The sequence below is a fragment of the Amia ocellicauda genome, chromosome 18 (assembly GCF_036373705.1).
Source record: "Amia ocellicauda isolate fAmiCal2 chromosome 18, fAmiCal2.hap1, whole genome shotgun sequence".
Taxonomy (NCBI): domain Eukaryota; kingdom Metazoa; phylum Chordata; class Actinopteri; order Amiiformes; family Amiidae; genus Amia; species Amia ocellicauda.
Window position 1 is genome coordinate 19550612 of NC_089867.1, and position 15666 is coordinate 19566277.

The 15666-nt window shown below is 38.5% G+C and overlaps 1 protein-coding gene across 1 annotated transcript in view; it reads left to right on the forward strand.

The window, feature by feature from the left end:
* The first annotated feature begins 743 nt into the window (after positions 1–743).
* ajap1 (adherens junctions associated protein 1) overlaps positions 744–15666 on the forward strand; it is a 45778-nt gene continuing 30855 nt past the window's right edge. Inside the window, exon 1 of the mRNA XM_066691180.1 lies at positions 744–1708. Within this exon, the coding sequence (XP_066547277.1) occupies positions 1680–1708 (29 nt within the window). The 5' untranslated portion in view covers positions 744–1679. The remainder of the gene's footprint in view (positions 1709–15666) is intronic.

Sequence of the window (15666 nt, forward strand, 5' to 3'; positions counted from 1 at the left end):
TGAACCTAAGTATAGCCTGCTCCTCTGCTTTCCTCTACTTGATGGATCTCACAGATGTCCGAATACTTAGAAAGAATGAACGATCAGGAGGGAAATATATAGCAAATGAGCAGAGCACAGTTATATAATCTCACTCAGATTATACATGCATTTTCATTATGATGATGATGATTTTAATTTCGTAATCTGCAGTCATTCATATACACCACTAATAGAGACATGCAGATCTGCGATGCCTATGCAATCCATGTACTGCTGTTTGTTTTCTTCGAGCGCTCTTGTTGCTGTGGTTGCTGCAGCTGCTAAATCCGTGCACAGAGGAGATGCATATTAATTTCAGCCTCCGGTGCAATTGCCCCCCATCTCTCGCAGCTCTGACTGACCACTGTCTCGCTGGTGAAGCAGGACGAGCAGCTGGTTGGCAACCTGAACAAAAGCACCGGGTCCATGTTTTCGCTCGTTGACATGCCCGGGCTGCTGTAATGCTCTAACTGCGAAGTTGTTGAGTGCATTGTGTTGTGCATTGTGGTCAGTTAGTGCATGCGTGTGTGTGTTTGTATGTAAGTGTGTTGGCTGGGGTTGGGGGGGGGGGGGGGGGGGTTGAGTGGTGGAGGGCTGTCTTATTGCATTACATATTTGACTTTACAATGACGTCACGGCTGTGTCAGGCAAGGCTGGACTGGCAGGTTGTTCCTGAGTCGGAGAGAGAGAGAGAGAGAGAGAGAGAGAGAGAGAGGCAGCGGGATGCGGCGCTGGACCAGGACACTGCACTGTCTCTCCCCATGATGCGCTCCTTCATCGCTGCTTTATTATCTCGCTTCCCAAACCTCATTAGGCCAACACACACCCAACCAAACCACACAGTGGCGTTTTTTTATTTATTTATTTATGTATTTCTTTATTTTTGTATGTGGCATTTGATTGCTGGGCGCTTATTGTTTTAATATATAAGACAACTATAGTGGAACTCTGTCTCATTGACATCATATTCCATGTATGTCAAATTGGTGCATCTATAGTTACTTTTTTTGCTGGGGTTTGTTTGTTTGTTTGTTTGTTTATTGCAAGCCTTTGTGTGTGTGTGTGTGTGTGTTTCAGTTGCTATTGATTCATTTTCACGGTGTGCCACTGCTCTGTCTTTTTAAACCTCAACCTAAAAAGATGCATCCTCGTCTCCAAACCTGAATGCCCGGGGATGACGGCGATGCTCCTCGCTGTTTGGCCGTCTTTAGCAACAGCTCTCATGGCTTTTTTTGGACTTCGCAGGGGGAATATATGCTGTCATTTTGAATAAATCCAAAGTTTGATGGACAGGAGAAACATTACAGCAAAAACTTAAAAGACGACCACCTGCCGAGGAGACATTGAACTCTCTTCTCCGGCTGCGTTGTGTTGAAATCCAGCGGAGAGAAAAACGCAAGACAACTTACCCAGATTTTTTTCTTTGCTCTTTTCTCCTTTCTTTTTAAAATTATTATTTCTTGGGATAAAGCATCCTTTTGGATTTATTTCGCGACTGAAACCGGGTGATCAGACCCTCAAAATGCTAATGTTGTTGCTATCTGGAATAAGATCTTTTCCTTAACTGATTCATGTGCGTTTGCAGACATTGGGGGGAAAACACGCATTTATACATGGGTGGAAACCTGAAGAAGTGATTCGGGATTATAGTAGAGAAAATGTGGATAAAAAGGTTTATTGCACACAGGTAAGACATGGTATTTATGTGTTTATTGGTGTTGTGTGTCATTGTAGTTGAACAGAAACCGATAATACATTAAGTTTTTTATTTTTTATTTGCTAAAAGGTATTTCAGACATTCATTCTCATTAAATAGTGGAGAAGTTACTGGTATTTTGCACGCTGTGAAAAAGTAAATGGATACAAATGTCATTTTCCAAATGCATTTTTGCTGCTGGTTTAGTAAAATTAGCTAGTTTACAGAAGATCCTTATTTGTTACTGATTTAGACGGGAATGGGGGACAAGGTGGTAAACAGAGCTATTTGTTTTACTGGTAAGCGATGCCTTTTTCAGCAAACACACACACACATATTTATCAATATCTTATTCCCATGTTATTGGTTAAAAATGAAAAATAGTTTATTGCGATTAGTATTAACTTTGAGAAAAATACCCTTCGTTAGTATTTTGAATAAACACTAGGGGGCGCCACATCCACACGAGTCAATGCCAGACAGCCCAGACAGGTGCTAATTGTGGAAACCAATACAAACGTATGAAACAATGTATCCCATTACAGTAAGAGATGTGTACAGTGGTGATTTAAAGCTCCCATATTGATACAGATACACATCGCCCCTGTACTTAGACTTCACAGATGTTTCGACTAGGCTGCACTGGATGCACTGGGAGCTGACTTGTTCAGTTAATGGTGTTTCCATGCGAGGACGGGAAGTAATTCAGAAGAAAAACGCAGTTAACAAGAATATGACATTTTATTCAGGTTACAAGAGCAACTCTGGGGCATGTCGGATTTGTGTTCAAACTCTGCAAATCACAGGGTTGATTAATTGTAGTTATCTCCAAGGGTGGAAAAGTTCATTGTAGCATATGAACCATATTCATATTATTAAGTATTAAACAATATAGATTACATGGAAATGTAACAGTAAATCAGAACAGCAAATTATATGGTATATTATTATTATTATTATTATTATTATTATTATTATTATTATTATTATTATTATTGCTAGACATTGTGGTAATTTTCCACTTGCCTAGCACTTTGTACTAACTAACCAGTCCAACTTCTCTATAGCAAAAATCTTGCTGGTGACCAGAAGAGCCGGAATAACTTCGATCCCTCGGCACCATTTGATCTGCATGGTGTGAACAGGTGTTCGGTTTCAATTCGAAATAGCTTGGTTTAATGTTAATGTTAGTACAGATTGGGAAATGCTATTCATTCCAATGGATAGGCGCGAATACCTTTCAGGGCAGAGAGGAAACATATAATAGATAGATAGATACACACACACACACACACACACACACACACACATATATATATATATAATTTGGCTATATGAAAGCTGTCCTGAAGAAAATGTGATCTTCAACTTTGTAAGTGTTTAATTGCTGGATGACGCATCTTAATTAAGGCAATTGGAGCACCTTCTGACTCACACATGCGTGAAGACAGCATGCCAGTGAAAGGGTGAGAGAAATGAGGCGCTGTGAGCCCCACCCTGATCCTCAGCCCCTGCAGCCCGGGATCAGGCCTGTGTGCCACATGAGCTGCAGCCTGCAGGACCGCCTGACAGGATGAGTGTCCTGCTCTCATGTGTGCTTCATATCATTCGTATGACACAGGCATACATTCGGTGTTACTGACCTATTTTTACACATTGTTATGTATTTGTATTTGTTTTAATTGTTATTAACGGAGGCTGTGATCTTATGGATTCCAGCTGATTCTGGTACCCAATTTTGTAGTCTGCATATTTTCTGTTCTGTCTTCAAGCTCTAATAAATTAATTATTTGAGAAAAAGTATGCTTTTTACCTCAATATTATATATATGAGTATATTTCAAAAAAGAAAAGAAAACCAGCTTATTTGCATTTATTAGTGTTATAGGACTTTTCCCTCCAATTAAAAGCAAAAAGAAAAGCACCTTTTGGCCCTTGTTGGTCAGGCTGTAGTAATTTTTTCTTTCAATTAAAAGCAGAGGTGTAAGATATTTTTTTAAACTGTTGTGCAAATGCACATATGAATCAGTACTAATTGTAAATCGCTGTAAGTCATCAGGCAGCAGTGGCCCACTTCATGGCTTTTAACCATCCTTCACATGAGATGGTAAATGAGTTCCTGTCCAGCCCGTGGGTGATGATCACTCTGAAGCATTATGGGTTATTTTCATTTTTTTTTTTCAGAAAGAAGAATAGGGAATTGCAGTCTTAACTCAGATTCAAACCTGTAAAGAATATGAATTTCCTTGCTAAAATGTTCCCACCATATATACACTCACCTAAAGGATTATTAGGAACACCATACTAATACTGTGTTTGACCCCCTTTCGCCTTCAGAACTGCCTTAATTCTACGTGGCATTGATTCAACAAGGTGCTGAAAGCATTCTTTAGAAATGTTGGCCCATATTGATAGGATAGCATCTTGCAGTTGATGGAGATTTGTGGGATGCACATCCAGGGCACGAAGCTCCCGTTCCACCACATCCCAAAGATGCTCTAATGGGTTGAGATCTGGTGACTGTGGGGGCCAGTTTAGTACAGTGAACTCATTGTCATGTTCAAGAAACCAATTTGAAATGATTCGACCTTTGTGACATGGTGCATTATCCTGCTGGAAGTAGCCATCAGAGGATGGGTACATGGTGGTCATAAAGGGATGGACATGGTCAGAAACAATGCTCAGGTAGGCCGTGGCATTTAAACGATGCCCAATTGGCACTAAAGTGTGCCAAGAAAACATCCCCCACACCATTACACCACCACCACCAGCCTGCCATTTCCCATTCAGACATTCAGTTTGGAGTTCAGGAGATTGTCTTGACCAGGACCACACCCCTAAATGCATTGAAGCAACTGCCATGTGATTGGTTGGTTAGATAATTGCATTAATGAGAAATTGAACAGGTGTTCCTAATAATCCTTTAGGTGAGTGTATATATATATATATATATATATATATATATATATATAAAATAACACAACATATATTTTATTATTTTATAATTATTCCTTTTCTTTAGTGTAGGATACAGGTTATGGTTTAGATTAATTGAGTTTAACACTAATATTACTATCTTGTTCCTGTGGATTGGTGGGTTAAGACACAGGGATCTATAATCTAATGTTCATTCCACTATAATTGTGTGACTAGTTACTACTATATCATTAGCACAAAATTGTGTTATATATATTATCAGTGCCTGGTATTTAAGCATTCCAGTGATGGGAAACTTATTTAATAACTGTCAGTATAGGTTTGTGTGCAATGTGACTCTTTTGAAGCTTGGTTAAAGTTACTCAGTTTTTAAAACGGTGTAGGAATTCAGAGACTGAGCTTTTGTGGATATACTGTGAACATGTGAAAACAAGTGATGCTTCTCTACTTTAGATACTGCTGGCCACTAGTGGTCAAATTTAAGGAGTACCAAGGATTTATTTATTTCAATTACGTGTAATAATTTTCAATTGTATTTAAGTGTACTTTGGTTGAAAACAAATTATACCCATCTGTGCCAGCCTGGGTTATATTGGTGATGTTTCTTTCTGCCTAGTATTTGAATAATATGTTTTTATGATGGTGGTATCACTTCAAACAATGCAGCCAGATAGAGTAGGAAATGGGGTATTAAACAACATCAAGGTTTGTGTTCATCCTTGTCATCTTCATTTTATCAAAACGTATTCAAAACTTATTCAATCTGCCATGTCAGATATGGATTTTCACTCTTGTTTCCATGGCATCTGCTTTACAGTATGTTTCTCACAGGTACTCTTAAGCATAACCAAACAGCATGAGTGAAGAGTTATTTGTACTTGTAATATTCTGGAAGGACACATATTCTTCTTTATAAATCACAGGGAGAAATGTGATGTGTGAATGACATTCAGTTGTTTTATATAAATTGGTTGATGTACTTATTAATTTACTGTAATTGTTCGGAATGTGATTGTTGTAGGACAGTGGAGTTACCCGTTTGCTGCTGCTTTTAACAGTTACATTAGTACATTAACGTCTGCCCTTATAAATAGACTGCAGCTGAATTTAAATGGGCAAGTCAAATATGATGAAAGGCATTGTGACAGTTGCCTTACAGAGCCAACACAACTTGAGGTAATAAATCATGTGGAAACTTTGGCTTTTCTGAACTATTTCACAATGGGCCTGAACATCAAGTGTCAATAATTAATTAATGACTTTTGATCTTTTTTTGTATCATTGAGGTCGACAAAAGAGCAAAGACTTGCAATCAAAATGATAAGGTCTATAATATACTATATATTGAATAGTACAACCATGTTCAGGTATGTCAGAAAAACATGCCTTTTTATTCTTTATTTTCTTTGTACAGCCTGTTTAACACTAACGCTAAGCTCGACATTGCGTGTATTCTCTCCTCTGGTCACGGTCATCTTTTATTAACATGATACTAAATAAAACTGTCTGCGCGTAGTCAAAGCAGGACTGTGAGGAGGTGCCCATGCAGTGCAGCGCTTCAGTCATCTATGTCCCACAACAATTTATTATCTAAAGGCTTGTCTTCACACTTCCAGACTAAAACAAAGTAGTTCGATGTCACAGCAGATAACACCAAATCAGTGCTGTTTTTGGGAGAAGCATGCTGCTCATATTGGTACAGGAGGACAGGTGGTCCAGTGACTTATTTCTTAGATCATCCCAGTTGACGCCTTTGCCCGGCCAATTACTCCACTGGGTGGTACCCTGCCATGAATTTCTGTCCTTCCTTGTGTCCTGTCCTTTGGATGACACTTATAATCACGATGCTGTTGTAAGGTTGTGTTGCCCAAGCGATGGTGGACATACAGTTTACCTCTTTACTGTTATTAGATAAAATATAATCTGTCACATCTGTTCCCCCAGAGGTGTTTTTGACCTGCCGGCTCTCACTTTGCACGATGTTTTGCAATATTCAATAATTCACACAAATGCAATGCTTCTGAAATGCAAACTGCTGAGTCATTTGTTTCGAGACACATTGGAGGCATTTACATGCAAAAAGTGGGAAGCATGACTAATAGCATGTTCATTTTATATCATGAAAGTTCTGCATCCCTAATTACGTAAGAGGTTATTTGTAAAGCACTCTGTCAAGGCAAAATTTCAGACCTCTGTTAAGTCCCAATGTAAATATTGGATCTATGAATCCAAGTTTGTGGGTGGAATAATAATAATAAATAGTTATATATCTTACTCAGTCATTGTTATTTTGATCTAAATCACATGGCAAACAAAATTAACGTGATATAACATTGACAAAATTGATCAGGCATTATTTTTAATAAGCAGCAATTGTGAATGAAATGGAACAATATTTTCAAGTTTCTTATAAACCTTGCTTGCTTTAAGAATACATTAGACAGCATTTCTTATAGCATGTTTAAAGTGTAGGAGTGACACTAAAAGAGGGTGACACGTTATTCTTGATATAAATGCTACTGTTGAGCTTTTTGTACGTATACTGCCACTTCAGATGGTTCAGTTCTTCATGTGTGGTTGTTCTTTTTGTTTTTTAAATATTTTCTTATCGCATAATATCCCTGGTGTCCGTCTATAGTGATATTAATGTCAGAATCACATATGGTTTATCATAACATTAGACTGCATTGCAAATAAAAAAAATATTTGCCCATAGTATTTAGATATTTACTTAAGCATGGTCAAAGTCTCTACCTGCATAATTCACCTCACATTTTGAATATAACTTTATACCTTCTTAAATGTTAAATTGTTTTTCTTTTTTCTTTTAACCAACATCTGAACTAGAGCAGCTGGAGTAGAACTCATCACTGGTTCTTAAAGAAAAAAAGTAATTCGAAAGGTTTAATACTCAAATGCTCCCAACTTTATTTGTCAATGCCTTAGCTGTGCTTTGCACCTGAAGAGTTCAATCCAAAAAACACTTCCTGTTTTAATACTTCGGTGAGATGGGAAGAATATTTTACTATTCAGATATGTGGTGGGCAGAGTTATACTATCAAACCGAAAATGTAATCAAACTGTTGTTAATCCTGTATATAGTGTGTGAAATGTTTAATTATTTATCCTTAGTGACTCCATTCCTCATATAATACAATAGCACTGTATTCAGTCTGCAGTGCTGTGCTGAAGGTTGCGATCAACAGTCCCAGCACTGTTTCTTATGGAGTGACATTGAGGGTCATTATCAAATCTGAGAGAGATGTACACAATCTCAGGCCGAGTGAAGATGAGCCCTGATGCCATGTTTACTGAGCAGACAATTACAACCTGCTGATGTACGGTGGTGAGCCAAGTAGCCGGTTAGAGGGGGTGGGGGGTGGACAATTTATGATGTACAGTACAGTTCAGCAGTGTCTGAGTGTGGAGCACATAAAACATTCAGTACAAGCTAGAGGTCACGAAATTGTACCTCCTTGAAGTATTTAAAGAAACATATCAGAAATGATTTGTTGATGGAAACATCTCGCCTCTTCTGTTCTGTACTTTATGAGCTTATGTGACAAACGAGTTCAATACATACAGCACATACCTCAGATAATGGATTTGTTCGACTAGGTGAAACGGAGACTCCAAGAAGTTACCCCCTTTCCCAAAGATCCCCATTTCTTCCTGTATTTGTACATTTATGGCAGTCGAAAGGCAGTTGAAAACAAAAAAGCCATTATAAGTTCAAGTCGTATGTTCTTCTTTTCTCTATATGAAAAACGGCCAATCGATGTGAATTCTGTTACTTGGAGACCACAGCATAAAATCCGATGCCACTTGATTCATTCACAGCTATAAAATGTTTATCTCTGGTGGAATCAATAGCCCTCGCATGAAATATTAATCAGGCAGTTTTGTTTATGAGCCAAAGTAAAAAGCGACACATCCCCTGTAAATAGAAACACAGGAGGATGGAGCTGTCTCAGGGGATCCCTGTGCAAACTTTCAATGTGGAAAATACAGAAGAAAAGCAATAAGTTGGTTAATGCATTTTGTTTAATCAATTATTTCCCCCTATGGTTCAAGATTGTATGTCTAGCGTTGGAGGGGGGTGTGATTAATGTAGAGGGATTTTAATCTTCCATTGGTGCCTGTTACATCTTGAGACTTTTTACTTTGATTTGCCACTAATGTTTGATAGAAATCTGATGTAATATATCATAATTCGCCCATGAGAACAGCTTGTTTTTTTCTTGCTCTGTCCTATCTGGTAGCCTCCATAGCCAATCCAGGTCAGTATGATTAGATTTAAATTGGGACACTGAGATGTCATTGCAGCAGGGTAGCAGTGTCCAGCTAACAATTTGCTTGCATATATGGCACCATAGGAAAGCAGGCTGTTATTATGGTAGAGCATACATACTTCACAAGAGAATTATATTAAAGCAGTCAGTGATGCAGTATGTCACATTTAATACATATGAATGCCTGTTTGTCTGAGTTTCTTATATAAAGAATATTATCAAAAGCAAAACAAATTACCTGTTTTTATTTTTTATTTTCTTATTTTAACATGGTTTCTAAAAATACAAATTGACATCAAAAAGAAAAAGATCGCACCTTTAGATTTTCCTGGTATAAGTAAACACATTTAATTCATTACCAGACATTACTTTTAACTTCCTGCAGAAATTATGCTCTGGCTAAGTTCATGATAGTTTACCTTTTGTATTGGTTTTAAGAACATAAGAACATAAGAAAGTTTACAAACGAGAGGAGGCCATTCGACCCATTGTGCTTGTTTGGTGTCCATTAATATCTAAGTGATCCAAGGATCCTATCCAGTCTATTTTTAAATGTTCCCAAACTTTCAGCTTCTACCACATCGCTGGGGAGTTTGTTCCAGATCGTGACGCCTCTCTGTATAAAGAAGTGTCTCCGGTTTTCCGTTTTGAATGCCTTGAAGCCCAATTTCCATTTGTGTCCCCAGGTGCGTGTGTCCCTGCTGATCTGGAAAAGCTCCTCTGGTTTGATGTGGTCGATGTCTTTCATGATTTTGAAGACTTGGATCAAGTCCACACGTAGTCTCCTCTGTTCCAGGGTGAAAAGGTTCAGGTCCTCAGTCTCTCAGTAGGACATTCCCTTCAGACCTGGAATAAGTCTGGTTGCTCTCCTCTGAACTGCCTCTAGAGCAGCGATATCTTTCTTGAAGTGTGGAGCCCAGAACTGTCCACAGTATCCAGATGAGCTCTAACTAGTGCATTGTACAGTCTGAACATCACTGCCCTTGTTTTAAATGCAACTTCATTAGCAATTAATGTTGCCAATAATGAAATTAAATGATCAGCTTAGTAGAACCTGTTATACATTATTGCACTGAATAGTAAACCAACAAACATGTTTTGGAAGAAATATGTGACAAATTGTTTTTCAAGAAGGAGGAGGTAGGGAATGCATCACACAGATATACTTTATTCCAATCAAGGACATCAGCCTAAGCATTTATTAAGATAAGAAGGCTGTGTGACATTAATAACACTTAAGACTTGAGATCAATTTTGTGCTACCGTAATTGTTTTTTCAATCAGACAGAGATTGGCTATTGCTCTTTAAGAATGAATATATTCTAATTGTTAGATTTAGTCTTTTTATAAATGGCCCACCTCATACCAGGCAGTTTGCTGCTATAGTATTTCCTTAGGGAATTAATTATGAGGCAGTGATTTGGCCACAAAGTTACTTAACCTTATTCCGCAAGTAAAACCATTGAAAAACACTTACTGGACTCCATTACCCCATGGTAATCAATAAAAAATTGTTGATACTAGACTGGTGCATGCATCCAATATTCTCATAGTGAAAAATAATATATAGCCATATATACACTCACCTAAAGGATTATTAGGAACACCATACTAATACTGTGTTTGACCCCCTTTCGCCTTCAGAACTGCCTTAATTCTACGTGGCATTGATTCAACAAGGTGCTGAAAGCATTCTTTAGAAATGTTGGCCCATATTGATAGGATTGCATCTTGCAGTTGATGGAGATTTGTGGGATGCACATCCAGGGCACGAAGCTCCCGTTCCACCACATCCCAAAGATGCTCTATTGGGTTGAGATCTGGTGATTGTGGGGGCCAGTTTAGTACAGTGAACTCATTGTCATGTTCAAGAAACCAATTTGAAATGATTCGACCTTTGTGACATGGTGCATTATCCTGCTGGAAGTAGCCATCAGAGGATGGGTACATGGTGGTCATAAAGGGATGGACATGGTCAGAAACAATGCTCAGGTAGGCCGTGGCATTTAAACGATGCCCAATTGGCACTAAGGGGCCTAAAGTGTGCCAAGAAAACATCCCCCACACCATTACACCACCACCACCAGCCTGCACAGTGGTAACAAGGCATGATGGATCCATGTTCTCATTCTGTTTACGCCAAATTCTGACTCTACCATCTGAATGTCTCAACAGAAATCGAGACTCATCAGACCAGGCAACATTTTTCCAGTCTTCAACTGTCCAATTTTGGTGAGCTTGTGCAAATTGTAGCCTCTTTTTCCTATTTGTAGTGGAGATGAGTGATACCCGGTGGGGTCTTCTGCTGTTGTAGCCCATCCGCCTCAAGGTTGTACGTGTTGTGGCTTCACAAATGCTTTGCTGCATACCTCGGTTGTAACGAGTGATTATTTCAGTCAAAGTTGCTCTTCTATCAGCTTGAATCAGTCGGCCCATTCTCCTCTGACCTCTTGCATCAACAAGGCATTTTCGCCCACAGGACTGCCGCATACTGGATGTTTTTCCCTTTTCACACCATTCTTTGTAAACCCTAGTAATGTTTGTGCGTGAAAATCCCAGTAACTGAGCAGATTGTGAAATACTCAGACCGGCCCGTCTGGCACCAACAACCATGCCACGCTCAAAATTGCTTAAATCACCTTTCTTTCCCATTCAGACATTCAGTTTGGAGTTCAGTTATGGAGTTATATATATAAATGCCAATCTAATAGATTTGGAAAAATGTCCACATTAAATACATGGTCTGGAAACAAATTCACTGAGCTTTGTATTTTAACTGTCTATCCCAGTATTTTAACTCTGGAAAACTGCTTACTCCGCTCATAATTTCACCAACCTATTTCAGCATTACCAAAGGAAGTAATTAAGACCTCACAGGATGGACTGCCTATTTTTATCATCTTTAACAAAGTATGTTTTGCATCACAGTAACAAAATAATTGGAAAAACAGATGAAAGGCAAAGACAGCAATTTATTTAATATGGGTTTGGGCCCAAATGTGGCCTTAGCGACTACTGCAATCCTTATGTGAGATTATAGTTCTGTATCATCTCGTGTACAGCAAAGTTTCTAATGCAGTTAGATAAGTTTGTCTCTGCAGAGACTTACTGATTCACAATTTTGGTTCATCCTAAAGGTGTAGGCTGGAGGTCAGGACTCCAAGCAGCACAAGAAATGCGTTTGAAGCCATTATCTTTGAACAAGTGTTTCACACCCAGGTTTGTAGCATTGAATGTTACTACACAGATATACTACTCACAGTAGAATACAACCAAGACAGTATGATAGATTTAAGATAGATAGAGGATCTTTGGTATGATGCTGTCTAGAATTGGACATACTACTAAAAGTCATGGTACCCTTAACATAATAAATCTCTGCATAACACATAACCTATGGATTCATCCAATACCAGTGGAGATAGCATTGTCCTATTACTTTTAGAGTTTTTTAGTACATATTTCATACAATTGTCAGGGTATGCATCTTCAAATCTTTTTGTTATTGTTTTTCAAAATAAATTCAAGCAAAAACAATATATTGCCGAAAGAGATTATGCTGAAATGGACCAGTACCGTCTCTTGGTTCTTTAAAAAATATGATTGATACAGCAGTTTTTAAATTATATCCAGTGCAGACAGTGCAGACAGTGTCAAACTAATTGGGGTATTGCATGGAAAGGCCACTACATCAGGTTCTGACTACTTAAGGAAAAAAAAATGTATATTTGTAAGTTCTTGCAGGCATGTACAGTTTTGTTTTAATCACCCATTTGGGAGCGGCTGCTAGATACAGTTTTTTTCCCCTTCTTCTTCCTAGAAGAGGATTATATATAAGATGAGAAAATAAATCTGTATTATTGTGGAAGAGTGACTGATAGCACTTCCTGAAATGCTGACCAAAAGTTTCACCAGCTTAAAGTCCCTAGTGCACATTTCACATGACTTGGTTCTTTACAGGTGCGTATTTCTGCTTAGATCACATTTTCCTTCCCTCTGCATAAGCTGTTCATGAGAATAAATACTTTTATCACAGCCTTTAATTACAATGTATCTTGGCTGTATGTTAACGGCCTGAATCAAAACACTGCTAATTTGCTGTAATCCACCCATGTTTCCCTGTAGGCTATGTTTAATACACTGGAAAAGCACTTTATTACACAGCCAGTCTTGGACAGGGTCAGATTGGAGGTTTACAAAATAAAGCATTTCTCTTTTTGTCTCTTGAAGTTAATAGCTTATAAATGAAAATGTTGAATGTATGAGCAGCTCCTGCCGTGCCTTCTCATCAAACTACATTTTCCACTTTGCTCAGAGAAGCCTTAAAACGCATCAATCAGTGGCTAACTCAGATATATTTAATGCGTTTCCTTATTTATGATCTATTCCCAGTTGTGAAGTGGTACTATTTCTACAAATTAGCCAGTCCTTGTACCAGTAATATCAAAGAGGCCTACTCACATTAATAAAAACAACGTTCAGATGCAAGGTCAAGGACATAACAGAAACAGAAGTTATCATGAACATTGGACTTTGTTTACACATTTTTTTCATTCCATGATATTAAAACCAAACCGTTTGCTTCCTGGAGAGTGTGAATCAGGTCACATCCCCTTTCTCTGCCATGCTGTTAACAAATAGCCTTGAAAAACATACTTCTCTGGTACACATATTTGAAACTGTTAAAACACAATGGCTTGTTCCCTCCACTATAAGTACATAAAGCAATTTAAAGCAATTTTCATTTAGTCTGCATTACTAGTATACTTTCTTAGAAGCACATGCTGAAGACAATTAAAAGCAATCAATGTTCTTTAGATGCTTCAGTTATTTCATTGTCAGTCATTGCTAAGGCTTGATTGAGTGTAAATCACTGGTAAAAGAAACAGCCCCCAAAAGAAAACGTATCAGGATGTACAATGTCATGGGGTGAAGAGATTATAAGGACTGGGATATTCCTTCCTTACCAGCAGGGTAATTTAGCAGCAGGGATTGATGGTAGTCTTCTGTGGTGGTATAATGGGTAAGAAGGAGCATTGTGGAAGGCATTTTATATCCCCCCCATTGTGACTGATGCCTCTAATGCTTAATGACAAGAAATCTTACGTCATTTTCACTGTGCGGTCATTTACGAGACATTTCATGTTCCTCTGCTTCTAGCTATTCAAGCTTTAAAATAGCATCTTCGCTGACCTTTCTTCAGAACAAAGATTATTCCGTGTCACTGTCCCTTTAAAGGGTATGATGTCATGAATCAGATTGAGAAGGGATTTGGAGAACCGTTCTCATGGCGCAGTCTTGAGGTTGCCAAAGAGAGGGGACTGCTCATGAAGGCCTTGCCACGCAAGTTCTCATCTTGCCCAGCTCTACTGTACAGATTAAAAAGGCTTTTCAAAATGAGTGAACATCAAAATTCCTATTAAAACAATTGGCAACCTTTAACTTTGCACAATGCCTTAATGCCCGAACTGTAATTTGATTTTTTTTTTCGCCATGAAAGTAACATTAAACTTCAAAGGCTTATTATCCTGAACTCATTAAAACTATGCTAATCCGCCATTGTACTATTTGATTAACCAGCCATTTTCGTCAGTGGCAAATCCACCGGCAGGGTGATGACTCTACCTGCACAACAGCGGAGATCAAAGTGATGCTCCCCTTTTCAAGCAGCCTGGCCGGGATCTGAGAGCTACCCTGGAGGTGCCAGGATCCTGACAGCATGTTTCAGCGGACTCCCTGTGGAGTCTCAAATGGCTCTGAACCCTGAATCCTCGTTCCGGCCTGTTAGAACATCAGTACGGTCAGCTGTATGGAGCTCTGAGCAGGTGAACGATATCTGGATATGAGACCAGAGCCAGAACCATTCCAGAACCTCTTGCTTGCCAGTTGTCAATGTAATATGTATTGTTCGCAATTTGTACTATTTTTGTTGAAATACTGAAACTTTGCAAACTGCTGTAATTATAATATTTTCAGATGGGATTTTAAGTTTCACACTTCAGTATATACCTGTGCTGTACTTTACCCGAGTATTAACAATCAGTAGCAAATGTACACTACTGACATTTGTCCTGTTGACAGCATTGCATTCAAAGCACTTATTTTGCTAAATTTAGGTTCAGCTCTATTGAAATTGATTGATTTAGTTAACAAGCTACCCGTACGCCATCTATATATGTGTGTGTGTGTGTGTGTGTGTGTATATATATTATTATGTATTATATAGGCTTACGCCGACATAATTTTAAAATGTATGAAGGTAGGCACTGATTAACTTATCTAGATTAAAAACAGAATTCCAATGTCAGCTTAGAGAAGCTGCTATTAAAGGTTAAAATACTCTTTTGCCCCCAGATAGCTGCAAGATGAGTTTGATCAAGTCCTGACTCAGAGGATCAGAGTAATAATATGCAAACTGGAATCGCAGTCATGATCCTATATTGTTGGCAGTTGACCACCTGTGGGGTGAATTCACAAAACTAAGCAGAGTCCCACTAATGTGCAGCGGGGGATTTAACACTTGATGCAAATTGAGCAGCATGAGCAAGAAAACGGCGGCAGACTCATTAAGGATTTCATACCGGGGACAGAATCTGACCCTGTGGCAAGATGGCAGTGCCTTTACCACAGTTACGTTTCTCTAAGGGAGCATGTGTGTTAGATTTGATTGATGATGCACCCTTTAAAAATAAATAAATAAAAGCAACCATTTTGTTTTAGA